Source organism: Chlorocebus sabaeus, chromosome 26 (assembly GCF_047675955.1).
Source record: "Chlorocebus sabaeus isolate Y175 chromosome 26, mChlSab1.0.hap1, whole genome shotgun sequence".
Lineage (NCBI taxonomy): Eukaryota > Metazoa > Chordata > Mammalia > Primates > Cercopithecidae > Chlorocebus > Chlorocebus sabaeus.
In genome coordinates, this window is record NC_132929.1 from 43,281,133 (window position 1) to 43,308,231 (window position 27,099).

Here is a 27,099-nt window from a genome sequence, read left to right on the forward strand (position 1 = left end):
CACCACCATGCCTGGCTAATTTTTTGTATTTTTAGTAGAGACGGAGTTTCACCATTCACAGGATGGTCTCGATCTCCTGATCTCGTGATCCGCCTGCCTCAGCCTCCCAAAGTGCTGGGATTACAGGCATGAGCCACTGCACCTGGCCTCATAGCTACTTTTTATGCAACCTCTCTACAGTAAATTATTCTGGTAGCTGACTTCTTTCACAGATCTCTTTCTTCTGAAATAATCCCTCAAGAGATTTCTTAGAAATGTAGAATTCCAGAATATTTTGGTTTAAGTAGCCTTAAAGGTTCAGGCTCTAGCTTTGAGAAGTTGAAGAACTCTCCTTTTGTTCTTGTAATTTAAATGATCTTTCTGTAATCGGTGCCCCCTCCTTTTTAAAATAAATTATAAGAAGGGTTTTCACTCGTTTTACCAAAATATAAGCACCTGCCCATCCTATGTGAGCAATACCTTATTCAGGTCTTGTGCATATTGAAATTCGATATAAGCAGTCTCTTTTTAACCATCATCTCTATAGCTAGCTTAGTTGCAGAAATGAGATTTATTTTAAAAACTACTTTATTCAGGCTGGAAATTGTTTTTATGCCAAGTTCAGGACTTCATAAAGAACAAATCAGTTTAGCCTACATTTAAAGAGAATTTGACCTGGTTTTAAAGCAAAAATGTAAAGTGCTTTCATGTGTGGTGATATGTAACATTATATCATTTGTATTCTGTTTTTTCCTGTCTCCTGCATTTTTAAGAAAACTTTCACCTTAACCTTGAAAATATTAGTTTCTAGAACCTATATATAGAGAGACTCCTTTCTTCTCTTTCTACAGCTAGAATGGCATTTCTCCCCCAATTTGGCCTTAGAGATTCTGTATCTAAAGTGAACAAATGAAAGAAAAGGTGCTAGATTCCTATAAAGTTCTTTATGTGTGTAACATCTCTCAGGACTGTGCCTTCTTCATTACTGAAAGTGACCAGTGTATGCCTTTTACTCTGAAAAGAGGCAACTCTTGATAGCAGAATACTGGTAATGACTCTCCTAGATTTAGATAGTGTGATCTTGATGATGCCAACTCACATTGAGTTGGGGAACTCTGCAGCAGTGAACCAGGATCCGGAAACAAATGTGTGGAAAGAAAACCTGAGTGAGAGCTGTGGGTCACTGAACAGGACTGGTCCAAGTGCTGGTTTCTATCATGCTATCAGATTGCTGTTGGCCACTGAAGAGATAAAGAGAGAAAGTATTTTGCTTGAAAATAGGTTAATTGTGAAAGAACATAAGCTTCCTCCTAGGGTCCCCATAGCCTTGTCACCAAGCAGGGGAATATCCTTGGAACTACAGCCGGACAGGAGGGAAGACCCACTGACATGTGGTAGGGGAACAGCCCTTTGTTGAACTGAACTCCCTCTGTGCTTTCAGTAAGTGTCCCCGAGCATGTTGTGCAAGCTTATTCTCTTCATGATGAGAGATTTGTCTGAGGTTCTCCAGGCTTGGGATCAGAACAGTCTCTCTATGTGATCAAATCAGCAATTATATGCTCAAGAGTGAACAAAAATAATAATAATTCTGAATGTTAACAAGCACACTAGAACTGAGGCATCCTACTGAGAGCCTGCCCCTTCCAAGTTGTCCCCTTGGGAGGCTGTGTACATTGCTCAGGATGTTTTTGGCATTTCTTTCAACTGTGCATTTACCGTCTACTACGTAGGCTGTCCTCACTGTTCACAAATCTTTATAGAAGGATGAATAGTTAACTATATATTTAGAAATAGCCATAAGTCATTCTTAGACATGCTTGGCAGATCAGGCCAACAATTCCATTTTGGGTTAAAAATGAGATTTAATATTCTCAAATAGTCTATCTTCAGGTTTTTAAAGCAGTTTTGAAAATATATTTCAAAAACTACTTTGAATAAGAGAAGTATCATGAAATAAGTACATTATTTCTAGATGTGACCTCTGATAATACTTACTCAAATGTACACATTTTTGGTTATGTAGTTTGTGAAGTCTTATCCTCCAGCCTTAAGACTTAAATTATTTCAAAATAGCATGAATAGCATTTGAAGCTTACTATGGCTGGAGAGTATGCAAAACAAGTGAAACTGTTCAGAAAAAGAGCTGCTAAATAGAATGGGATAGAGAGACCTGTATTAGAGCTGCTTTACAAGTTAACCTTGCACTAGGCCTAGGTTCTTCTGTGGAAAGATAATAATAATAATGATGTTCATGTCGTAGGTTTGTTACGAGGTTTTCAAGGAGGTATTGCATATGTAGCATAGATCACAGTGCTTCATGTATAGTAGTGTTCAATAAGTGTTAGCCATTTTTATCATGCTGTTGTGACATGATAGATTGCCTGGGAGAGAGGAAGAATGGAGAAATCGGGGTATGGTGCCGTTCGGGAGATTTAAAAAGTACGGATAGTAGAACAAGACTGGCCTCTCTTTGGTTTTTAGTTCCCCTAACCAAACCTGTTTTGTCATGCTCCAGTTATATTTACTTTAACCTAGATGTATGTTGTGAATGACATGAGCAATATTTTAATTTTCTGCTATCCCTAAAAGAAAGTTTTATATTGAGATTCTGATCATACTCCAAATGGAAAACAAAACAACAAACTAATAATGTCAACATCCCCCCAAAATGTGGTGTTGAGGGTTAGAATATCACGTTGTAATAAACTGTTTGTATTATGTTCCCTTTGTGCATTAAACAAATGCACACCTTCTCATTTGCATTATGTTGCTTTTAAACAGATGAAGATGAAGATGGTGATCGAATTACAGTGAGAAGTGATGAGGAAATGAAGGCAATGCTGTCATATGTAAGTGTACTACAAATGAGGACTATTTTTTAAAATGTTAATGTGATTGAGGATGCTGTTTCTTGGGTATAGTGAAGACGTAAATAAATCACAGTTGTCATACATTTTTCTATATAATAGGTAAAGGTTTCAAGGATTTCCGTATGTGAAAGTTAAGGGCATTATTTTCAAAAGACCCTTACTGATCATATCATAAACATTAAGAATAATGCATCTTAATGACTTTTGCATTAGGTATCGTGCAGACTAGATGGACTATCAATTTTCTGTATTTTTTATGCAGTACTTAAAGTAACGGCTCATTAAAAATGAACCCCTGGGCTCTAAAAAATTTTTCAAAATCTACTTTCAACTGGAGATCTCTCTCACCCTTCCAGACTATAGTTACAATGTAGCTGCAGGCTTAATATGGATACACGATTTAAAGATGTACTCTTGGTTATTTATGCACTACCCATAGTACTCCCACCGAAAATGAACTACAGGGTTACTTACTGAATCAAAGTGATCTGAATATATTCTGAAATGACTTTTCTTTTGTGTTTAAAATTGTACTGAAAATCTGCGTTAACAGTTGTCTGATACTGAAGTAAACAAGAGAAAAGGGCATATTTCTAAAGCTTCAATACTAAGCTTGAAAAATTCGGCTATCATGAGGAGACACAGGTTACCTGAGTCTTGATTTGAGCCTTTCTCTCAAGTTTTGTTTTATTATATCTGAGTCTGTAATCTGTTTACAAAACCTTTTCCAGTGGTCTGGTAGAAAGAGCATTGTACTAGAAGTCAGGAGACCTTAGCTCTTCTGTGGTTTCTTGGCCCTAGGCAAATCACTTAACCTTTCAGTGCTGTAGTTGCCTCATCTGTCAGTTGTGGATAATAATACTTGTCCTTTATACTGCACAGGGCCATTGTAATGATCAAATGGGAGAATAGATGTGAAAGCCCTTTGAAAAGTTAAAAGTTCTATACAAATGCAAATGATGAAATCATTTGGAATCATGTGGAAATGATGGAATCAGGGCTCTTGCTTTTCATTGAGACCCTAATCTTAGTCAACAGTTAGGTTGTAGGTTTTTGATAGACTTCAACTTCAGCCATGATATTGTTTCATTATAATGAAAACTGTGAACTATCTGTGTGGGTTTCCGCCAATAGTTTTAATTTAGGGTAGGAGGATAGAGAACAAGAAGGATAGGATGATTAACGGAGCATTGCATTCCAACCAGCACAGAATAGGAAAAGTCAATTTCCCATTGACTTCCCATTAACTTATGTGAGAGTCTTTGTATACTGAGAATTTAGAGCTGGGCTCATCAGTACCTTGAAAGGCAGAGTAGGATTGTCTGCTGAAAAGGTCTAGCACTAGTATTGATAGATTGGCTAACTCTCCTGTGAGTGTGACATGCTTATATTTAGAAAACACACACACACACAGATGGGTTCTAATTTTCTCACATATGTGCATTGCAGAGAACTGACATCAGTATACTTTCGTTATGTATTCAACTTAACCACATGCAAAAGATACGTACTTTTGGGTATGGTCTTACAAACTGTGCTTTTTGAAAATGTTAGTGGGTGTGATCATAGTGATAATAATAATGATGATTTCCATTTCTGAGTTACTGCTATATACAAAATGCTTGGGGTATTTAATTTTTTTAGTTTTAATAATCACTCTGAAAGACATATATTATCATTCTTATTTTTAGATGAGGAAGCTGTGGTTAAGAGATAAGCCCAAGGTCTTAGAGTTAGTATGAATGTGAATATGGAATTTAAGTTCAGTTTCTTCTAATGCCCAAGCTGTTGCTCATTTACTGTTTTACACTATCTCTTCCCCCACCTTCCTCTTTGCACATTTGTAGCGGGATCTTTTTATGTCATCACTGTTATTTTTTTTTTTCTCCGAGATGGAGTCTTGCTCTGTCACCCAGGCTGGAGTGCAGTGGTGCCATCTTGGCCCACTGCAACCTCTGTCTCCTGGGTTAGAGCAATTCTCCTGCCTCAGCCTCCTGAGTAGCTGGGATTACAGGCACCTGCCACCGTGCCTGGCTAATTTTTGTATTTTTAGTGGAGACGGAGTTTCATCATGTTGGCCAGGCTGATCTCGAACTCCTGACCCCATGATCCACCTGCCTCGGCCTCCCAAAGTGCTGGGATTACAGGTGTGAGCCTCTGCGCCCGGCATATCATCATCATTATTACATTCTGAATAATTTGGGTTTATATAATACCTTAGTTGTGATTTCTGCACCATATATTCCTTACAGCATATGCTTATTTTCTCAAACGCAGTGTTTAATTATTTTTGTGTTGTAGGAAAATATGATTACATAATCTTACATTACATGTCCTTAGTTTAAAAGTTTCTGAGATTTCTTGGGAGCCACTTTTTTTTGTCTGAATAGAAGTCATCTATCTCATTGATGAGCTAATTTTTAAAAAATTTTTGTAGAGATGGGGTCTTGCTTTGTTGCCCAGGTTGGCCTCAAACTCCTGGCCTCAAGTGGTCCTCCTGCCTCAGCCTCCCAAAGTGCTGGAATTACAGGTGTGAGCCAAGGTGCCTGGCCAGGTTGGCTGTCATTTTGATCTGTCTTGGTTCTTATGATTGAAATTTAAGGAGAACCATTTGGACCTAACCTCACAGTACGTTTTGGTTGGTAGTCCTCATAATTACCAGCATGTTCCTACAAATTTGCATTGGTCTTTATTTTGTAGACATTGTAAAATGTTGCCTTTTTAATTGAAAACTTATCAGTTATTTAAATTTGGCTCTGAAGTTTGAGTCAGGATTTTGTGGAAAGGCATAGGGAAGATACTGACACATTACCACATTTTTATTGTTTTTTACAAAAAGCTTTTTGTTTTGTTTTTGAGATGAAGTCTTACTCTGTCGCCTAGGCTGCAATGCAGTAGCCTGATCTCGGCTGGGTTCAAGTGATTCTCATGCCTCAGCCTCCCGGGTGGCTGGGATTACAGGCACCCGCCACCACGCCCGGCTAATTTTTGTATTTTTTGGTAGAGATGGGATTTTGCGATGTTGGCCAGGCTGGTCTCGAACTCCTGATCTCAAGTGATCTGCTCACCTTGGCCTTTCAAAGTGCTGGGATTACAGGCATGGGTCACCGCACCCAGCCAAAAGTGCTTAGTTTTTCATATAGAATTCAGTAAATCTGTGGTCACCTTAGTATTTCTTTAAAAGCCATATGTGGGGAAGCAAAAATAGAGGCACTTTTACCTTTAGTCCTTTAATCATTCTTTTTCGCTGATTACAAAGGTTAAGTAAATTAACAGCCTATATCTCTGCATAAGAATAAAAACAAATTTGCCATCTCTGAGTTGAAACTTGAAGAATTATTTTTTTCCCCCTTGGATGCAAGCATTTTCTGGCTTTGGGCCAGTACAAGTGTACATTTTTATCAGCAATTTAAATAGATTTTTGTATTAGACCTGAAAATGTTGCCTTTTTAATTGAAAACTTATCAATTATTTAAATTGCTAGCAGCCTGAGGCTGTTCATTTTATGAGTGCCATAATAATGGCATACAGTGGTTTTTGATACATGTGACACATGGAATATTGTATTATGGTAAGGATTTGTCATGCCAATAGGTTGTTGTGTGCTGTTAAATAATAACCAACATATTAAACCAAAGTCTGTTGTCACACGTTAGTACCATTTTATATAAGTTATTTAGAAGTTGTATTTTTTTCTTCATTAGATATATTTTTAAGAGATAATGAGAAGAAAACAAAGCTATAATAAATTGTCTTTTAAGAAAATGTAAAGTAATTTGGTCTCCAAGGAGATATTTAATGTATTGAAAGATTTCAGCAGCCAAGTGTTATTACAGCACCATTGTGATAGCTGCTCTGCGTTTTGTTATGAGTTTGTGTTAATCAACAATCTGTTTTTATAGCATAGTTTCTTGTAAGTTATGTTGTTAGAATATTCCACTTCTGGGATCATGGCTTTTCCTCTGACACTATTGCATCTTTTTAATTCCTCCATAAAGTATTTTTTTAATTAGAATTTGAAATGCTTTATTAGAAAAAAAATACAACCTACATATTCTGAAAACTAAATACCTGATCATTGCTAATTAAATATTCCCTTAATGTAGTTTAAGTTATTTTGTCGTTGTTCTCGTTGCCTCCTCTCATTTTCTAGAAATACTGAAAATAGCGTGCTGCTTTTTTCGTTCCATTTTTTTGTGTTTGTTGTCTGGTAGTTCTATGGAGCCCCAGTTCTAGGAGGAGATTGTTTTACTGTTAACCTCTTCTTTTGGGTGACCTTTCATGGAGAAATTCAGCCAACACATCTTGCTTTTGTAAATAGATTTATATTTGTTTCTGCTAAATCCTGTGTCTAGGGATTTACTACACCTGGTTCTCTTAATATTGAGAGACTTGTGTGAGTGGAACACAGTATTAACAAAAATAATTTTCATCATTTTGTCTATTCTTACTCTTTATATCATTTTTTCCCACATTGCCAGAAGAGTATGGCATACATTTTACTGTAATGCCTCCCATTATGAGACCTTGTATTATATTCAGTACAGGAATCCTTGTATTTAAGGGAAGTGTAAGTATTCCCTTTGGTGTATTTGACCGCAGTGTACCTTGTTGGACATTGAGTACTATGAGGGAAAAATATTTTTTCACCTGTGGAGCACCTTGTAAATTGGGACATGATTGGCTTTATTCTAATATACATAACTTGGACGTTGCCTCTAAAATCATGCAGTTACTCAAGTAGAGTTGGAAGGTAGCCACAGAGGTTTTGTTCAACTGTTTCATTTTATAAATAAGGACATTGAGGCCCACAGAGAATAGAAGATTCAGAAATCAGTTGGAAGTCACATGGCTAATTAAAGGGAAGGCCTGGATATAGACTCTCAATCTCTTTGCTCCTGGTTGTTTTAAATAAGGTTTTTGTTTTGGTATCTATTATAGTCCCGCTCAGCTTTGCAAATACTACTTTTTCCTGAGTGTGAAAAATAATGCTTATTACCAAAATGTCACTGTACTTGAGTTTGTAGAGAAATGTAAAAAATACTCCGTGGGCCGGGTGCGGTGGCTCACTCCTATAATCCCAGCACTTTGGGAGGCTGAGGCGGGCGGATCACAAGGTCAGGAGATCGTGACCATCCTGACTAACACTGTGAAACCCCATCTTTACTAAAAATACAGAAAATTAGTCAGGCGTGGTGGCAGCTACTTGGGAGGCTGAGGCGGGAGAATTGCTTGAACCTGGGAGGCGGAGGTTGCAGTGAGCCGAGATTGCGCCACTGCACTCCAGCCTGGGCGACAGAGTGAGACTCCATCTCAAAAAACAACAACAACAAAAAACTCTGTGGGCGTCTGAAGGTTTAAAGGTTTTGTCCTTACCTACAAGGCTGTGTTTTACCTTGTTTGCCAAATTTGTTGTCCATTTAGAAGTTGAATATTTAATAGCATCAGGGCCTTAGCTATTAGGAAGTTTTCTTTAAAGAGCAAAGAGGTTAGGAAGCTCCTTTTCCACATGGTGCTTTCAAACATGCCACATAGTAAATAGGTTCAACTTTGAACTTAACTTTGCAGGTGGCAAAATCAGTTCAGCTTTCAATGAGTCCCCTAATTCAATGCAATTTATCCAGACAACTGATCACGTAGTATATTCTTCAGGCAAGGTGGAGAAATGGTGAAAAAAATGAGAAAGGGAAACTGAAGGAAATAAATTGTTTTGGAAATTTATTTTCTCAAATAATGGCATGCTCCAAGCTGTAAGTAAAGTTTTTGTTTTGTTTTTCTTATCCTAGTCAAAAAAGAAAACTTTTTTCCAGAGGCAAATTATTTTAATTCTCTTCTCTGTGTTGTTTGGAACATTTGGATGCCCTTGAAATAGTGATAAAAGTGTAGTGACCCCTTCTAGCCCCTGTTGTGATCTATCTTGGAGCCTGTTTGGAAGCAGGGAGCAGAAGCATATTCAAGTTTGCATCAGAACAAGGGATTTATTATGTGGTTCTTGGACGCAAAGGAAAAGATAAGCATGAGCAGGCCTCGGTCTTGGTGGCACCGGGACACTCTGGGGACCGCTGGAATAGGAGGTTTGGACCACCAACATTTTGTCATTTATATGGCTCTACTCCCAGTTCAGTTCCATCTCTGTGGAGGGTTCCGCTTACCCTGTTTATAACAAAATGTCTCATTTGGCTTGCTGTCTGCATAGTCCTGTTTTATTTAAGTGTCAGGTTCCCTGAAGCTACTGTTCAAACTTCTGCTTTAAGAGGAATAGCAGAATTGCTACAGTCTAAAAATCAGGTGAAAGGTCAGTGTGTGAACACTACCCCAAGCTAACCAAGGTAATAACTCTGAAAGTTTCAGCTGAGAGGATCCCATAAATTTTGGGCCTGTTGGTGAATACAAATTTAAACTCCTTCTGCCAACACATATTACCTTAAACTTAGCCAATTTGAATTTCATCTGCTATTGGCTGCCCAGACTTCTATTAAGACTATCTGGAGCTCCTTAAAGTCCTCTATGGTTTTATCCAAATGGTGTTATCATTAAACTTGGCCAACTTGCTGTCATTTTCACTTTCAAGTCATTAATAAATACATCCATCCAATAACATGAGCCTATAAATAGGGCCCAGAGTTGGTCCCTGTTGACCTTCACATTGTGATTTTCTTTCTCATCATCTAATCAATCTGTGACCATATGTGGACCCTCAGTCGAGTCTCTTAAGGAAGAGCTTGTATACATTGTAGTCTCCTCATGACAGGAACAATGAGTTATTAGGGAGTCAGAGCCTGAAGCCAGGTAAGTAAATGTAGCTATTAATTTGATATTCAAAATAGATTGGCTTCATATGTTATTTTTGACCACTGGGGCAGTTGTGTGCTTTGTGAGAGGTCAGCATCATAAAGGAAAAGCCTCTTAATGTAAAGTATGAGAAATAATTGAAAGAAGGTGTAACTAATGACACATCTGAGTAGGGTTATAATTGAATTTGTAGCCATTTGATAGAGTTAAGATTGTTGGGTTCTTCACTGGGAAAACTAATAAATTAACTATGGACTGCAAATAGTTGGTTAGTTTATTGATTATTGCTGTAATTACTGACTGAGCTACATATAATAGGATATGCTTGCAGTATTGACAACAGGAATCTGAAAATCTTATCATTAGTGTGAAAAAGACAGCATGAGTATTCCTTATAAGTGAAATACTGTACCAATTATGTTGTCTGTTAGGCATGCTAAGGAGAGATTTGAGAAACCGTCCTGTTATAAATGTATGGAAGAGTAATAAATAGGCCTGGTGTTTCCTCTGTACATGAGACTTGCTGCTGAATAAATTAGAAGGTATGACCAATGAGAGTCATTACTATGTCTATATCAGTTCCTCTCTGGATTCTTCCTGTAAACATTTGTGCAGTGTCTATAATGTGCTAGGCATTATATGGCAGTGATTTCTCAAGTTTTTGAAGGCATAGTCTTTTTTAAAAATCTGTGGGAAGTTGTTTATTTTTTTACCCCAGAAAATTCACATAATGCAGTGTTTCACCAGCTTCAGGGATCTCCTAAAGCCCATATAGATCCCAGGTTAATACCTCTGGCATAAGAGGAAATAAAATATACAAGGCATGGTTCCTGCCCTTGTTGCACTTCCAAAAGAGAAACAGTGTTCCCCACAATACCCATTTACTTTATTATTTATAGTACTGCAGTAATTGAGGGGAAGGGAGGGGATACTGACGCAATCTCCATAAACCAGTTAGTTAAATTCTACCACTGTACTTTGTCCAGATATCTCAGTGGCCTTGTTTTGTGGTTTCTGTGTCACCCTATTGTTATGAACGTTTTTCTTCTATGTACTCTTTCTTGGAAATGAGAGATTCAAGGCACCATTTCCTATTTCAAGATTTTTTTTCAAGTACTTTTTAAGAAGGTTTCCCATATACCAGCTCCTTTAATTTTGATCTTCTTAACATCTTTATAAGGTGAGCAAGGCAGGCTTTCCCCCCCATTTTTACAGCAGAGGATACAGAGGCATAAACAATTGTGTGCCTTTCTTGAGGTCACACAGCTAGTCCATAGAGAGCTGGGGCCTGAGGTCACTCACTCGCTGATTTGTTTCCTCATTCATCCAATCAGTTTTTTCATGCAGCAAATGTTTATTGGATAGCAGTTCTCTGGCCAAGTGCTATGCAAGGTGGTGGGGGTGCAGTGAGCATACAGTTCATGCCCTCTAGGAGCTCATGGTCCAGTCAGGGAGATTAACAAAAAAGGAAACAGAATTCAGTGGGAGAAGACAAGGAAATTCATAATTACCAAGCGGAGTGATAAATGATATAATACACCTCAGCATTAGGTGCTCCATGAGCACAAGAAGTGTCTAATCTAGCTTTGGGGACCAAGAAGGCTTCCTGAAGAGGGCCGGTGTCCAGGTGGAGTAAGTTAGGACAAGGGGACTAGGAAGGGTGTTTGGGGCAGAAAGAACAGTGTATTTAAAGAATGCCTGGTGAATCAGGAGGAGCTGCCTGTGATTCAGTCTGTATGGACAGTGACGGGGGAGAGGGTGGGAGATGAGGCTGGGAGGAAGGTGGGTTAGACCATGGAGGGCCTTAGCTTGAGGGAACAGGGAAGTGACATGATCATATCTCGTATTGTCAGAGGCATTTGAGCCACAGCAACTCTGTATTAGTCTGTTTTCATACTGTTACCAGAAAGGGGTCCCAATCCAGACCCGAAGAGAGGGTTCTTGGATCTTGTGCAAGAAAGAATTCAGGGTGAGTCCACAGTGCAAAGTGAAAGCAAGTTTATTAAGAAAGTAAAGTGGTGAAAGAATAACTACTCACTCCATAGACAGAGTAGGACATTCCTGAAAGTAGGAGGATGAATGTGCCCACCCTAAGTATGATGTTTGTTTATGTATAGGATAAAAAAGGATCATGGGGAGATGTGCTCTGCTACAAGGGTTTGTGATAAAGGATTCATTTTCTTAATTACTATATTTTGCAAGAATTGATATTATCTTTTTTTTTTTTTTTTTTTGAGACAGAGTCTTGCTCTGTTGCCTAGGCTGGAGTGTAGTGGTACGATCTCGGCCCACTGCAAACTCACCTTCCGAGTTCAAGCGATTCTCTTGCCTCAACCTCCTGAGTACCTGGGACTACAGGCACCTGCCATCATGCCCAACTAAGTTTTGTATTTTTAGTAGAGACAGGGTTTCACCATATTGGCCAGGCTGGTCTCGATCTCCTGACCTTGTGATCCGCCTGCCTTGGTCTGCCAAAGTGCTGGGATTACAGATGTGAGCCACCGCGCCTGGTCTGATATTATTATGTTTAAAGCAAAATTAGGAATGCTTCTGTTCTCAAGATATTAGGATATCAGGACATTCCTGAATCTGGGCGTGTTTAGTAAACGTTATCAATCTGTTCCCTTCATCATAAACATCTAGAGCCTCGGAATACCTAACTTCCTGGGAATGTAGCCCAGCAAGTCCCAGCCTCATTTTTCCTAGCCCTCACTCAAGATGGAGTTGCGCTGATTCGAATGCCTCTGACACCATTGCTATAAAGAGCTATTTGAGACTGGGTAATTTATAAAGAAAAGAGGTTTAATTGACACAGTTCTGCATGGCTGGGGAGGCCTCAGGAAACTTACAATCATGGCAGAAGACAAAGGGGAAGCAAGTACCTTCTTCACAGGGTGGCAGGAGAGACAGTTGGGTAGCGGGTGGGTGAGTTGCCACACACTTAAACCATCAGATCTCGTGAGAATTCACTCACTATCATGAGAACAACTAGGGGGAAATCCACCCCCATGATCCAGTAATCTCTCACTGGACCCCTGCTCCAATTCGACATGAGATTTGTGGGCGGGGACACAAATCCAAACCATATCAGACTCCATCTTGAATAGAAGCTGGGTAAAATGAGGCTGAGACCTGCTGGAAGTTAGGCATTCTTAGTTACAGGGTGTTTAATTAAGGGAACAGGTTAATAGCGTTTACCAGACAGACTCAGGACTTAACAGACCCAGGAAATGTCCTGATATCCTGATATCTTAAGAACAAAAGCATTCTAAGTTTTGCTTTAAAGATAATATCTTTAAATAATAATATCTTCTTGTGGAAGACAGTAGTTACACAAAGATGAACAATCCTGTGTCACCAGCCCTTGTAGTGCAGCGCATCTTCTCCATATGGTTTTTTGCTTTGTTATCTTACATATAAACAAGCATTGTACCTAAGTTGGATGTGTTCCTCCTCTTACTTTTGGGAACACCTGGCTCTGATTGGATTTATTGGTGAAGCCCTTCTTTTATTCCTTTACTTTCTTAATAAACTTGCTTTCACTTTACTTTGTAGAATCACCCCAAATTATTTCTTGTATGACATCCAAGAACCCTCTCTTGGGGTATGGATAAGGATCCCTTTCTGATAACAGTATTTCTCAAGAGTGGCTTGGGGTAGAGAAATTATAAAGCATGGAAGCCACTTAGGGGTCTGTTCCCTGTGAAAGACAATGGTGGTCACAGGACTGATGAGAAGTTAACAGATTTGAGAAGTGGGGAGGATGTCAAGATAATAAAATTTAGTAGGCCCAGCATGGTGGTACACGCCTGTAATCCCAGCATTTTGGGAGGCCAAGGTGGGTCGATCACGTGAGGTCAGGAGTTTGAGACCGGCTTGGCCAACATGGTGAAACCCCATCTCTACTAAAAATACAAAAATTAGCTGGGCATGGTGGGGGCACCTGTAGTATCAGCTACTCGGGAAGCTGAGGCAGGAGAATCACTTGAACCCAGGAGGCGGAAGTTGTATTGAGCCAGGATCGCACCATTGCACTCCAGCCTGGGTGATAGAGCAAGACTCTGTCTCAAAAAACAAAATAAGGCCTGGTGCGGTGGCTCACATCTGTAATCCCAGCACTTTGGGAGGCCGAGGCAAGTGAATCACGAGGTCAAGAGATCGAGACCATCCTGGCCAACATGGGGAAATCCCATCTCTACTAAAAATACAAAAATTAGCTGGGCATGGTGGTGGGCGCCTGTAGTCCCAGCTACTCAGGGGGCTGAGGCAGGAGAATCATTTGAACCTGGGAGGCGGAGGTTGCAGTGAGCCGAGATTGCGCCACTGCATTCCAGCCTGGGCGACAGAGTGAGACTCCATCTCAAAAAAAATAAATAAATAAAGTAAAATTTAGTGATTGAATATGGGGGAGAAGAGAAGAGAGATGGTTTGGATTACTTCCAGATTTCTGGTTTGGGAAACAGGGTCATAGTGATGGTATTTCCTGAGACCATAAACCCAGGCAGCAGAAGACAGGTCTAGGGTCTGAGAGGGGATAGGAGAGGAAATCAATTTTGGACCTGTTGAATTGGAGGAGGCTCTGCACAACCAACTGGGTATGTTTCAGAACTTAGGAGAGAAATCTGGGCTGGAAATAAAGATTTGTGATTCATCAGCTCATAGTTAGTCTCAGTGACTCCTCTGGTAGTTGAAACCTTTGAAGTGGCTGAAGTAACTCAAGGAGAGTATAAAATGAGAAGGTTAATGAAAAACAGGGAGGGAAATCCTGCATTTAAAGGAAGAATGGGGTAATAACCACTTACAGGAAACCAAATGGAGTAGTAGGAGAGGTGGGAAAACCTGTGGAGCGGGTGGCGGGAGGGGGGTTGCCATTGCCAAAGAAAGAGCCAGAGGTCACCCATCAGCACAGATGTCTTCACACTGCTTCGCCAGCCTCTGAAAGATCGGGGGACATAACCTAACCTGCACAGGGTGTGAGCAAAGCCACAGCTCTTCACCAGCTCAGCAGTCTACCAGGTAACCCTGCCTATTTAGGTAAATGTTTTGAGGTATGAGAAATATGAGATAACCTACCTCTTAACTTGTAAGCAATAAATATACATTTTATGCCCCGAGTGCATGGCATGGCCTAGAATGAAAGGAGTACTTTTTTTGTTTGTTTTTTTGTTTACTGATAAACCATTTGCTTCATCTGTTAAATAGAGGTGATGATACTTACAGAATGGGATAGGATTGTAAGAAACTAAGTGAATAAAAGTAGTTATGTAGTACTGAGCCTAACACACATAGGTATCCAATGAGTGAGGGTTAGTTCTCTCCCTGTGTCTCTATCTCTGTCTCTGTTTTCTCTTCTTTTTTTCTTTTTTTCTTTCTTTCTCTCTTTTTTTTTTTTTTTGAGATGGAGTCTTGCCTTGTCGCCCAGGCTGGAGTGCAGTGGCATGCTCTTGGCTCACTGCAACCTCCGCCTCCTGGTTTCAAACAATTCTCCTGTCTCAGCCTCCTGAGTAGCTGGGATTACAGGTGCACACCACCACACGCAGGTAATTTTTGTATTTTTAGTAGAGACAGGGTTTCACCATGTTGGTCTGGTCTCGAACTCCTGACCTCAGGTGATCTGCCTGCCTTGGCCTTCCAAAGTGCTGGGATTACAGGCATGAGCCACTGCACCCACTTCTTTCTTAATAGAAAATATGTGCCTCATAAACTTAAACTGTGCTATTTTAGAACTCAAGTTTTTAAAAAATATGGCAGATTTCCATGAAGAAAAAAATGTAATTATTGATTGAATTGTGCCATTAGCATTAAAATTAGGTTTATAACAAATATGAACACTGTAGTAAACTTGCAAACAAAACAAAGCAAAAAATTGTACTTGTTATCCCCTTGTTGAATCTGGCCCTCTGTTTCAAATTAATTAGATTTTTGGTAACTATGCGAAACTTTGTCACATCCTTATTAAAATGGCTTAAGAATTTTGAAGAACAGCTCAGAAGGAGTCTGAAACTAATCTGAGTCTAGTACTGGAGATTCCATTAGCAATTGCAAAACTGATTAATCTTTTACCCAGTTAACTTATTGATTATCGCTGCAGTTACTGCATGTAACAGATTATGCGAGGGATAACAGGAGAAAACACTTTTTATAACTGCTGCTGATGTATTCAGTTTGAACACAATATTTCGTACTCTGTATAATTATTTCTGCACTTTTAAGTGCTGGAACACTTCTAAGATAGAAAGTTTGCTTAATATTGTTTCAATATGAGGAGGTGTACTTTTAAATTTCTTAACTAGTAATGCATTATAGTTTACCAAGTGCCTTCACTAATTTTATTGCTGCAGTTTAATTTTTGAGCCTCACTGTAACCCTATATATTAGGGTAAATATTAGGAAACTAATGTTTAATAAAGTTAGATGTCTTCCTGAAGGCTACACAAGTTAATGAGTGGCAGACTCAGAATTCAACCCCATTTGAATCAGTAAATATTTATTAAACACCTACTATGTGCAGAGTTTTGTGTTAGGGCTAATAGATGCCAGGATAAGATTATAGACGTGAAGATGAAGTTATTTGGATAACTTTAAGTAATATTATGAAGGTTACTTTGTTACATTTCTGTCCAAACTATTATGTTCAGTATCTTGGTGTACAAGGTTTAGGAGTGTTTTTTTGGTCGTTGCTGTTTGTTTCTTTGTTTTTTTCTTTTCTTTTGGTTTTGGTCATTACTGCTTATTTTATCACTATTTAGAACAAAATTGGAGAGCATCCCTTTAAAGGAAGAGTATATAGAAATGACACTAATAGATTCAGATCTAAAAACAATTTGCTGCCCGTGTGTGGTGGCTCACGCCTGTAATCCCAGCACTTTGGGAGGCCAAGGCAGGTGGATCACCTGAGGTCAGGAGTTTGAGACCAACCTGGCGAACATAGTAAAACTCCATCCCTACTAAAAATACAAAAATTAGCTGGGCATGGTGGTGGGCACCTGTAATCCCAACTATTTGGGAGGCTGAGGGAGGAGAATAGCTTGAACCTGGGAGGTGTAGGTTGCAGTGAGCCAAGACTGTGCCACTGTACTCCAGCCTGGGTGACAGAGCAAGACTCTGTCTCAAAAAAAAAAAAAGAAAGAAAGAAAACCCCAATTTGTTTTGCAGTTTATTAGTTGCTGTCTTTGTTTTCCCACGTGAGCCTCACAGCTGTCCTCTGGGTAGGTCTGTCTTGATTTTATAAATGAGTAACATGAGGCACAGTGAGCATTTCGTCGTGGAGGTCACATGCTTGGAGATGACAGTTAGTGATGAAGCTCCTGAATTTGAGCCCTCTGATTCCTTCATGTGCCTTGCTCATCTCACCGAGTAGCATGGACCTGGTGGGTGGTCAGGACTGCTCTTTGCCAAGAGGTACCATGCATGGCTCTGCATTTTATCCTTATCTCATGAGGAATGCTCCATAGGCAGTAGCCTGATTTTCTAGGCCTAGTGCCTTGTTTGTGGCTGTTCCTCAGGGATCAGTTGTGTAGGGCCCACACTGTGGGTTTGATTACCTCCCTTTACAGCATGTCCTTGATGGTGAATTACTTTGCTATGTAGAACATAAGCTTCTCTATTAATACAGATACAGATCAAATGCAGTAGTTCAGCAGGAGAAAATACACTTGGATTTAGAGGAAATATAAAAAACAAAAAATACAACCTAACTACTCGCTATAGAGAAACTGTTAAGTGGCATACTCAGCATCATTACTGTGACTATGTTAATCGTGGTACAGAGAGATGTTTATAGATGGGTTAAAAATTCTCACTATGATTATAAAAGTGTATGTAGTTTGCCAGTTGATTTGGAACAGACTTAAAATGAAAGGAAAACCATTTTTATTTATTTATTTATTCTGTGAGGTAAATAAATAAAGCTGGAAAACAGGTCAATTTCATGCATGCAAGGTTTTATAGTAGGAAAAAAAATGCATTGCACCTGTTCTGACCCTTTACATTCGAGGTTATTTGTTTTCAAACTTGACCCCAAGCACCAGTTTTAGACATCTCTATAATTAACTTGTTAGGTAAAGCATAAGGATATTTTATTTGTCTTGATTTCTAGGACAATGGCAAAGTAGTAACTGAAATTACTAGCCTATTGTACATAGCAGTTAATTAAAGAAAAGCATTAACTATAGGAGAACACAACCACTGCTGTTGTCTTGTATCAGTACAAAAAGGCAGTAATTTTTTTGACAGCCACTGATTGGAAAGTTGCTTGCAGCCTTCCAGAAGCAAGGGGGTACATGCTGTGGATCAATAACCGGCAAATTTCCCATTAAAAAGAATACCTGAGCAATGTTCCAAATAGCCACTGGCATCTTAATTTTCCATGGAAACCTGAAATACTTGTGTGCCGAGGACAAGTCATTTTCGGACAATTTTTCCAGACTACTTGTTAACAGTTATTGCTGTCCCAAAAGGTTGACAGCCTACATGATTGATATTTCATTTACTTGTCATCACTGTTTGAGTAATGGCGAGTGCTGTATTTCTGTGGTTTTAAGGAACAGAATCTCCTGAAAGACATTTGCCTTAGTGTGTATTCCAGAGCATATGTTTCATATGTTTATGCTGTATGTATATAAGTTTTTATGTCCGTAGAAGGAGAGAATCACTTCCTTTACAGTTTGAAACCCTTTGGAGAGCTGGGTACACTTATAGCAGTCCTTAGCTATCCAACATCCACCTTCACTTTATTTGTTATTAGTGCAAACAGCCTTAGATGTATTAACTTGTGATTCCCAAAATGATGTAGAATTTTATAGCTCCCCTTTATTTTCAAGAGAAAAAAAAAACCCTTGCCCTTGTAATAATTTTAATGTACATAAAAGCAATAGGAAGATATATGTGATGTCTGCTAAAAAAAGTAACTTTTAAAGAATGTCAGGAAACAATGATCATCAAGGAGGGATTTCCTAAACATATAGTATTTAAATAATGTGGACGTGTTTTTAATATAGAAACCGTGAGGATGAAAAGGGTGTTCTGCTCTTTGACAGCCCCTCAAAACAAAATCAGCAGTTTTCATTGTGGATATTTTTCCACCAAGAGCGTCACTTGTTATTTGTCAAGCATTATAATATGTGAGAGCACAGAAGCCATCTCCAAGTTAGGTGGACATATGCTCACAAATTAGCGTATTGAAAGAAGTGGTAATCAAACCACAGTACAACCTACTGAATAATTTGTGTTTACTAAGGAGTGTGAAAGCTTTTTCACTTAGAACTTTATTTTTTGTGTGCAGAATTTTACAGTGCAATTTGGTCTGTACTAAAGTGTTTATAAGGCTAAAGCATAAAAGGTATGTTTGCTTGAAACTAGGCTACCTTTTTATCCTGTTAATCTTGTCATCCTTGGATGGGTCATGTTTTGTTTGCTGTTTCCACAGTCTCTGTAATTTAGATTTCCATTATCTGTGCATTTCATACACAAATGTGAATAATGTTTGACTAACTGGTGTGTAGGTCCAAGCCCAATGTGAAGTTTCTTCATTTTGCTTTGCAAAATCCAGGGAAAAAGAGCAAGAGGCAATTTGTTTAAATATATATAATTTTTTTTATATATAAAAAGTGTTGTTTAAATATATATAATTTTCAAATATTTTATATTATTTAATGTATATTAAATACTAATATAAAGTCTTAATCAACACTTTTAAAGATAAATGCCAGGGTGAAGGCTAACATACTGGACTTTCAATCCTAAATATTCACTATAGTCATTTTGATGTGCCGGTAGGGGAAAAGTATTCTCAAGGCTGATATGTTTATACCAGCAATTTACAAAAGTACTGTGAATTAAACAACCACTAAGTGTCTGTTCCAGTATTCATACATTACTGAGTAATCTCTTTCTGTAATCTCTTTGCAGTATTATTCCACAGTAATGGAACAGCAAGTAAATGGACAGTTAATAGAGCCTCTGCAGATATTTCCAAGAGGTAATGTTGAGCAAATTCTAATCAACAATGATTATTTCAGTAAACTGTTTCATCAACAGTTATGTTTTCCAAAGGTTTAAATGCACATAACATGATGTTTAGCTCTTAATTTGAAAAACAAAAGAAGTTTTCATTATCATGGGGATTGCAGGCCATATTATAGTTATGGCAGATAAAATATCTAATTTACTAGAGTAAATTAAACTAACTAGATTGTTTTTTGTTTTTGAAGTACATGCTTACATTAGCTTAAAGAACTCTTTGGGGGTCTGCATGGTTTCTAAACCAAGGCAAATGAATGACTTTAATCCTGGATATTTATAAACTGTGGCTCATGATGGCGGCCAGAGCTGCGATTGAGGAGAAAGCTTTTAGCTAGTGCAGAAGCTAAGATTTACTGAGGTGTTAGGAGAGAAATTTTGGCGGAATGTTTGGTGTCTGTTTTTTTGAGGAGATATTTTCTAAATAGTTGAAATTCTTCATAAATGGAAATTTTATTATCTCCAAAAATAAGAGCTGATGAGAGTAAGTTTCAGTGAATCACTTGGTCAGATAATTTTCTTTTTCCCTTTTAGGTTTGGCAGTACTATCCTTGTATCAGATATGATTGTTCAACCGTGTATAAATGTTCCCTCAAAATTTGAATAATGGTGAAAAAGAACAGTTTAATTATATAAACCATTAAGTCTTTCACCCGTTATACATTGCCCCACTTGGAATCCATGTTTTCTAACTAATGGAACAGATAAGGAAATTCTCTAAGTAACCCTTCTAGAAATAACTTAATTGAAATAATTAAAAGTTAAACTTACCTTCGTTAACTGATACTGTACAAATAATCATGGTATGAGTTTTCCAATTAAACATTCTAGACTTTCATTACCTGTAACTCTCTGAAGTTTGAATGGCTCAATTAACCAGTAGGCTCCTATTTGCACTGATAAAGTCTCCAAAGGCAGCTGGCTTGGCCAACCCTCAAGAAGATCTGGGTTCAAGAATAATATTGCTCTTTTAGCATATGTGTGGGCAGCAGAATCGGGAGTGCTTAGTATATTACTAATAACTTATTAAAGTGCTAAGTAAGTACAGTTGGGCTATTTAAGGCCAGTGATAGTTCAAAATAAGGATTGTGATTAATCCACTTCTGTTGTACTTGAAGAATAACCACCAAAACAGAAAAAAAGAAAGAAATGTTCCTATTTCTGTTTATTAGGCCAATGATTAGGATGTAAATTATTTTTTTTGTTTGTTTGTTTGAGACAGAGTCTCGCTCTGCCACCAGGCTGGAGTGCAGTGGTGCAATCTCGGCTCACTGCAACCTCGATTCTCCTGCCTCAGCCTTCTGAGTAGCTGGGATTACAGGCTCATGCCACCACACCCAGCTAATTTTTGTATTTTTAGTAGAGACAGGGTTTCACCATGTTGGCCAGGATAGTCTTGATCTTCTGACCTCGTGATCCGCTCCCTTGGCCTCCCAGAGTGCTGGGATTACAGGTATGAGCCACCGTGCCCAGCCAGGAGATAGATTATATCTTAATGTTTGTAGTGACTGGAGAATTTGGGCAAGTTTCAAAATTCTTTCTTCACAAGGAATACTATTTTACAAACTGAAAATTTCTATTAATTTCTCTACTGACATTATAGCTCTGCCATAGAAAACCCTAGTTGCAGTATCCTGGAGAAATATACTTCCAGGCAGGGCACAGTGGTTCATGCCTGTAATCTCAGCATTTTGGGAAGCTAAGGCAGGCGGATTGCTTGAGCTCAAGAGTTTGAGACCAGCCTGGGCAACATGTCAAAACCCTGTCTGTACCAAAAAATACAAAAATTAGCCAGATGTAGTGGCACACTCCTGTTGTCCCAGCTACTTGGTGGGCTGAGTTGGGAGGATGGCTTGAGCCCAAGAGGTTGAGGCTACAGTGAGCCATGTTAGTGCCGCTGTACTCCAGCCTGAGTGACAGAGCAATACCCTCTCTCAAAAAAAAAGAAAGAAACATACTTCCAATGTTGTGGGTTGTTTGTTTTCTTTCATTTTGTGAGCAGTCCTGTCATTCTCACTGTTCATCCCATTATGCTTCTTCCCATGATAATCACAACCATTTTTAGATGTCTGCTCTGTTAAGGCATTAGTATTGCTTTACGTGTCATCGTCTGTAATCTTCCTGATAGTTCTGCCTATTAGGTATTATTGTTTCCAATTTATGGATGAGAATATTGAGGTTCAGAGAGGTTAAGTAACTTCAGAGTCACACAGCTTATAAGTGCTTACTATGCCCTTTGAGTAAGAATTTCATTTAAATTATAATGTGATTAAAATGGAAAGACATATATAATAAAATATAATTAGAGTGTGCATGGGAGTAGTTTGGAGGGCTTGTTTTGGAGTGGAGAGAAGAGTATATTATGGGGAGAGGATTCTTGAGGAAAATATATGAGATGTCATTGTCACATGTAGTCTTATCATAAAACCCACTAGGCTGCAATAAATTGTTAAACATAGTCTTTCTAAGCCAAATTTAAATATTTCAGAATATGAGACTGTCTTTTTATTTCTGTAGTTTTTAAATATGCTATGGTATAATTGTTTCTAGTTTTTGGTAGTCTTTTGCTTTTTGCTACCTATCTACATCGAATGTACATTTTATCATATGTAGATAAGTGAAATTATGCAAATTTACATAATCAACATGTAGACATACTGGGTATATTTCCTATGTCTACCTAGTTGGTTAGAGACCCTCAGACCTTAAAAAGAATCTTTAGACTGAACAAGTAGGAAGGATAGGAGAAAATGATTGTTTCCGTTTTAGTTTTTTTTTTTTGGAGACAAGAGTCTCACTCTATCACCCAGGCTGGTGTGCAGTGCGTGCTCACTGCGCCTTTATCTCCCCAGGCTGAAGCAGTTCTCTTGCCTCAGCTCCTGAGTAGCTGGGACTATAGGCATGTGCTACCACGCTGGGCAAAGTATTTTTATTTTTCAATAGAGACAGGGTATCACAATGTTGCCCAGGCTGGTGTCAAACTCCTGAGGTCAAGCAGTCCTCCCACTGCCACCTCTCCAAGTGCTGGGATTAAAGGCATGAACCACCATGCCTGGCCGTAATACTGATCTAATAACATGTTCTTCTCATTCCAAGTAGCACAGTTGCCTTGGATAGTAACTCCCAGGTCATGGCTAAGTCCTCTCCATTGTTAAAAGATATGTTAAATATTAATAAGTGTGAACATTGACTAGCTTTACAGTAATTCCTGACCCGATAACTTTAGGAAATAGGAGGTTACTGGGTTTTTTGACTGCTGTTTACATCTCTAGTTATAAAAGTTTGAGAAGTCAATTGAGGAGTGAGGCAGATGTTAAGGTTAGAGATAAGAGTTGACGTTTGTCTCTGATTCCTTGGCTAGCGACTTTGTTTAAAGGAAATTTATGAATGCACTGCTTACTTCAGTGGAAATATTTTGAAGTGTCGTCTTAGGAAGTATTGATGGTCCCTCAAGGACCAGGCATCAAATGCCTGTGACTCAAAAGGTTAATTTCCATTTTAAGGAAAGAAGATTTTGAGTCTTAATTTTAGTGTATTTTAGAAAGGCAAGTGAAAACATTTTGTTATGGTTTAGATATATTTTCTAGGAAAAATAATGTAATAAATTTAAGTATATTTGAAATATACAAAATGAAAGCAACTGAAGTGTTTTGTAATTATTACGCATATCTTCTCCTTTTTTTTTTTTTTTTTTTTTTGAGACAGAATCTCACTCTGTCACCAGGCTGGAGTGAAGTGGCGTGATCTCAGCTCACTGCAACCTCCGCCTTCCGGGTTCAAACGGTTCTCCTGCCTCAGCCTCCCAAGTAGCTGGGATTACAGGCACCCGCCACCACGCCCAGCTAATTTTTGTATTTTAGGTAAAGATGGGGTTTCACCATATTGACCAGGATGGTCTTGATCTCTTGACCTCATGATCGGCCCACCTCAGCCTCCCAAAGTGCTGGGATTACAGGCATGAGCCACTGCACCCAGTCATTACCCACATCTTCTTGTTATTAAACGGCTCCATTTCTTGTAGTCAGAAACAGGAAAAAGACATGTACATCTGAGAGAGGGGCAAAAGAAAAAAAAAATCAAATTAATCCATCCCCAAACTATCAATCAAAATTGACGGCCCCTTAACATACAATTTGTAGGGGACTATAGTTTTCATGTCTGTAACATGGGCAGGAGGCTTTTGTATTTTTAACACATTTGTTGAAGAAGCATTTGCTGAATTAGAAAAGTACTAACTTGTAACTCAGGATGGTGTCAGGAAATTAATATTCTTTTTTCCTGGTACTGCCTTATCTCTAGGACTAAATCTTAGCACATGTCAAGATTTGTAAGAAATGTAATAAAATTAGTTATATGTCTGTATTTTAATACATTTGACTGCTTATGACTGTGCAAAGTAGTATTCAAACTAGAATGTTCCATCGTAGAATCTCTAGCAATCTTTTTGGCATTAAAAGATCCTTTTCTCACCCCCCTCCCCCGCAAAAGAATCCCTTAGCTCTTTTCAAAGTAGTTCTAAGTGATAGCAGATATACAATGTAATAGAATGAGGACAGATTGCAGAAATTTGAATTATGAAAGGAATCTAATCATTTTAGCTCAGTTAACTTGGTTTTTATGTGTTTTAAGCAGAAATTGGAATTTATATGAGGTGGTGTCAGAAAGCTCTTTGCATTTATAAATGCTCACTCCTGCAAGTTAAAACCCTGGTTCGTAATTCCCACTTTGGGTCTTGGGAGCCACTTTTCAATCATTTCTCTCTGCTAATTTTGGTGTCACCCTCATTTCTTTTTAAACGATTCATTTTGAGCAAATTTGTAAATGGCCCTGATGTGTTCTACAATTTAGTCAATTACTGTTTCAGCCTGCAAGCCTCCTGGGGAACGGAACATACATGGCCTGAAGGTACGAATTTCAATAATTGTTTCAGTAAAGTTAGATGGATTTGTAATGCTGTGTTCCACTTATTGAAATGTCAAATAAAACTGCACTTTCTCAAGCTCTGACAAGCGATCCTTTTATTTTTTTTTTTTTAATGGGAGGTGGAGGGGGATTCATCTGTAGTATTTGCTCAGTATGTGTATAGATTTGCATACGCGGGGTTTGGTACTGTATTTTCAATTATTTGGAATTGTTTTGTTGGTCAGTATCTTCAGGATAATCCTAGATGCTGGTATCTACAAAGATTTTAGTAAGAATATAGACTTCATTTCAGTGATTAATTAAGCACATGAGCATATTGCACATGGAATACCCTCCTTTTGACATATTAATGCTAGAAACATATATCTAGCACATAGCTTTTCATTCTGTCTATTTTGAATTCTGGATTTCTGTTTAGGGCTTCACATCTGAAGGAAAAGCTGGCTTTTGTATTAGGCTCAAATATTTAATAATTAATTATTTGGACCTCATTTTTTAGTGAATAAGAAACATTCTACATACAGTGTTCTGCTTGGTTGCAGAGCTAGAAGGATGTAACTTGAGGTTCACTACTAACCCCTGGGTATATTCTTAATGTACTTTTTGAACATACTGTTTTTATATGTATTCTAGACAGTGAGTTGGATTTTCACACTGTTTATCTCTCCTTTTTCATCACCATTTAAATATTTAATGGAATAATGACAGGAATAGAATATTATGTAATGTATGGGTTATACGGTTTTGTAACCTATATACTGAATAGACTCCAACCGTGGGTCTGTCTAGCAACAAGCTAATTAACCTTCATAGTGAAATGAGAAATTTGTGGCAAATTATAGGTTAATTAGAACTGTGTCCTCAGAACACAAGACTGATCAAGATTCTTTCTTTACTTTTAGGTGAATACTCGGGCCGGACCCTCTCAACACAGCAGCCCAGCAGTCTCAGATTCACTTCCAAGCAATAGGTGAGAGCAATCTAGTGAAGTGTGCCCTTGATGTGATTTATCTACAGAGTTGGGGTGAGGTGGGGAAGAAGCTAGAAAGAAATTTGACCAGTTAGATAACCTAGCTACATATTGACCAAAGAGAAAGGACCTCTTATGGAAAGGTGAATGTTTAGATTTAGACTGGGTGCTCAGAGAAGGCTGCCTGGGGAGAGTGATGTTTCTGTTTTGATCTGAAGGATGAGAAGTACGTCAAGAAGTAGAGAAGGGTGTTTCAGACAGAGGGAAGAGGTTAGGTGAAGGCCCTGAGGTGGAGAGGAAACTCGGCATGTTTGTGAATAGGCCAGTTTGACTGGAGCACAGGGAGGGGTGCTGGGCTGGGGAAGGGATTTGGAGAGAGGAGATGAGAGAGCAATAGGAGTGATAGGAGCTAAGGAGGTAGACAGGACTCATCATGCGCGGCCTCGTAGGCCCTGTCATGTTTGAATTTTCCTCTCAGTTGCACTGGCGAGCAGTTAGAGGGCTTTTAGTAGGACAGGGACGTGGCCAGCCCTATGTTTTTAAAAGATTCTCTGCCTGTGGTGTGGCAAATGAGCAGAAGCTCCCATCTAATCCTGCCCTCTTTTGATGTTTGACTCCCTACTCCTTGCCAAATGGTCTTCAAACCTCTTCCTGAACATCCCTGTTGGAGGAATGCACTTTATCAGCCAAGGAAGCTCCTTCCCTTTTTTATTCGGCTATATCTCAGAAGGCTCTTTTTGTGAGCTGGGATTTGTCTTTCTATAGCACCCACTCATAACATTTTAGTTAAGCCCTCAGAATGTGGTTGTTCCCTCTTCCAGGGGAACAGCTCTTCCAATGGTCTTCCCTCCAAACACAGTTCTAGATTTTCTGTCTCAGTAAATTCTCCCATATCCAGTCTATTGCTAACTCCAGATAACCTGTCAGTCCTCCTTCACTGCTTCCTAGGCCTCTCTCAGTGCCACACCCTGTCAGTCCCCACACTTGTAGGTTCTACCTTCTGAGTAGCTCTGAGTCTTTCTGCTCACCAGCATCCCTGCTGCTGTGTGGGTGGTTCTGGCTCTCCACATCGCTGCCACAGCCTCCTGAGAGTCTGCTCCCTCCGTTCTTGCCCCATTGAGCCCCTCCTCCACCCTGCAGTTAGAGCCACCTTGCCAGTGCACAGTCCTGAGCTGCAGTCATTCCCTACTTTAAAATTTCACTGCTCTTCATGCTTTCAAGATGAAGTGTAACCTCCACAGCAGGTGAGCAGTGGCCCTTCACATATGGGTGCTCTGTGTACTCCAGCTTGTTGACCTGCCTCTCCACGGCATCCCACCTGACATTCCAGCTTTGCTGATGAACACATAGTGCCCTGAATGGACCACTTTCTTCTCTACTGGGCCTGCACATTTTCCCGTTTCTTTTCATCCCCACCTTGACCTTCAGTCTGACTAACCTTGGTTATCTTTGAGGGCTAAATTATCTTCTTCTGAAAACTGTCTCTGATTACTACCCATCTCCCAGTGCACACCAGGGACCTCTGTAGGAATTCCTATGATATCC

At 39.0% G+C, this 27,099-nt stretch overlaps 1 protein-coding gene across 10 annotated transcripts in view; it reads left to right on the forward strand.

Moving 5' to 3' along the window:
* MAP2K5 (mitogen-activated protein kinase kinase 5) overlaps positions 1 to 27,099 on the forward strand; it is a 281,469-nt gene that overhangs the window by 17,799 nt on the left and 236,571 nt on the right. For 9 of the 10 annotated variants that reach the window (XM_008016128.3, XM_073012274.1, XM_008016127.3 and 6 more), the window contains exons 3-6: positions 2,761 to 2,828; positions 19,551 to 19,620; positions 24,526 to 24,566; positions 25,487 to 25,554. In XM_008016128.3, the coding sequence (XP_008014319.1) occupies positions 2,761 to 2,828; positions 19,551 to 19,620; positions 24,526 to 24,566; positions 25,487 to 25,554 (247 nt within the window). Of the gene's footprint in view, positions 1 to 2,760; positions 2,829 to 14,511; positions 14,658 to 19,550; positions 19,621 to 24,525; positions 24,567 to 25,486; positions 25,555 to 27,099 lie in introns of those variants that run through there. The other variant, XM_038010088.2, reaches the window with a different exon arrangement.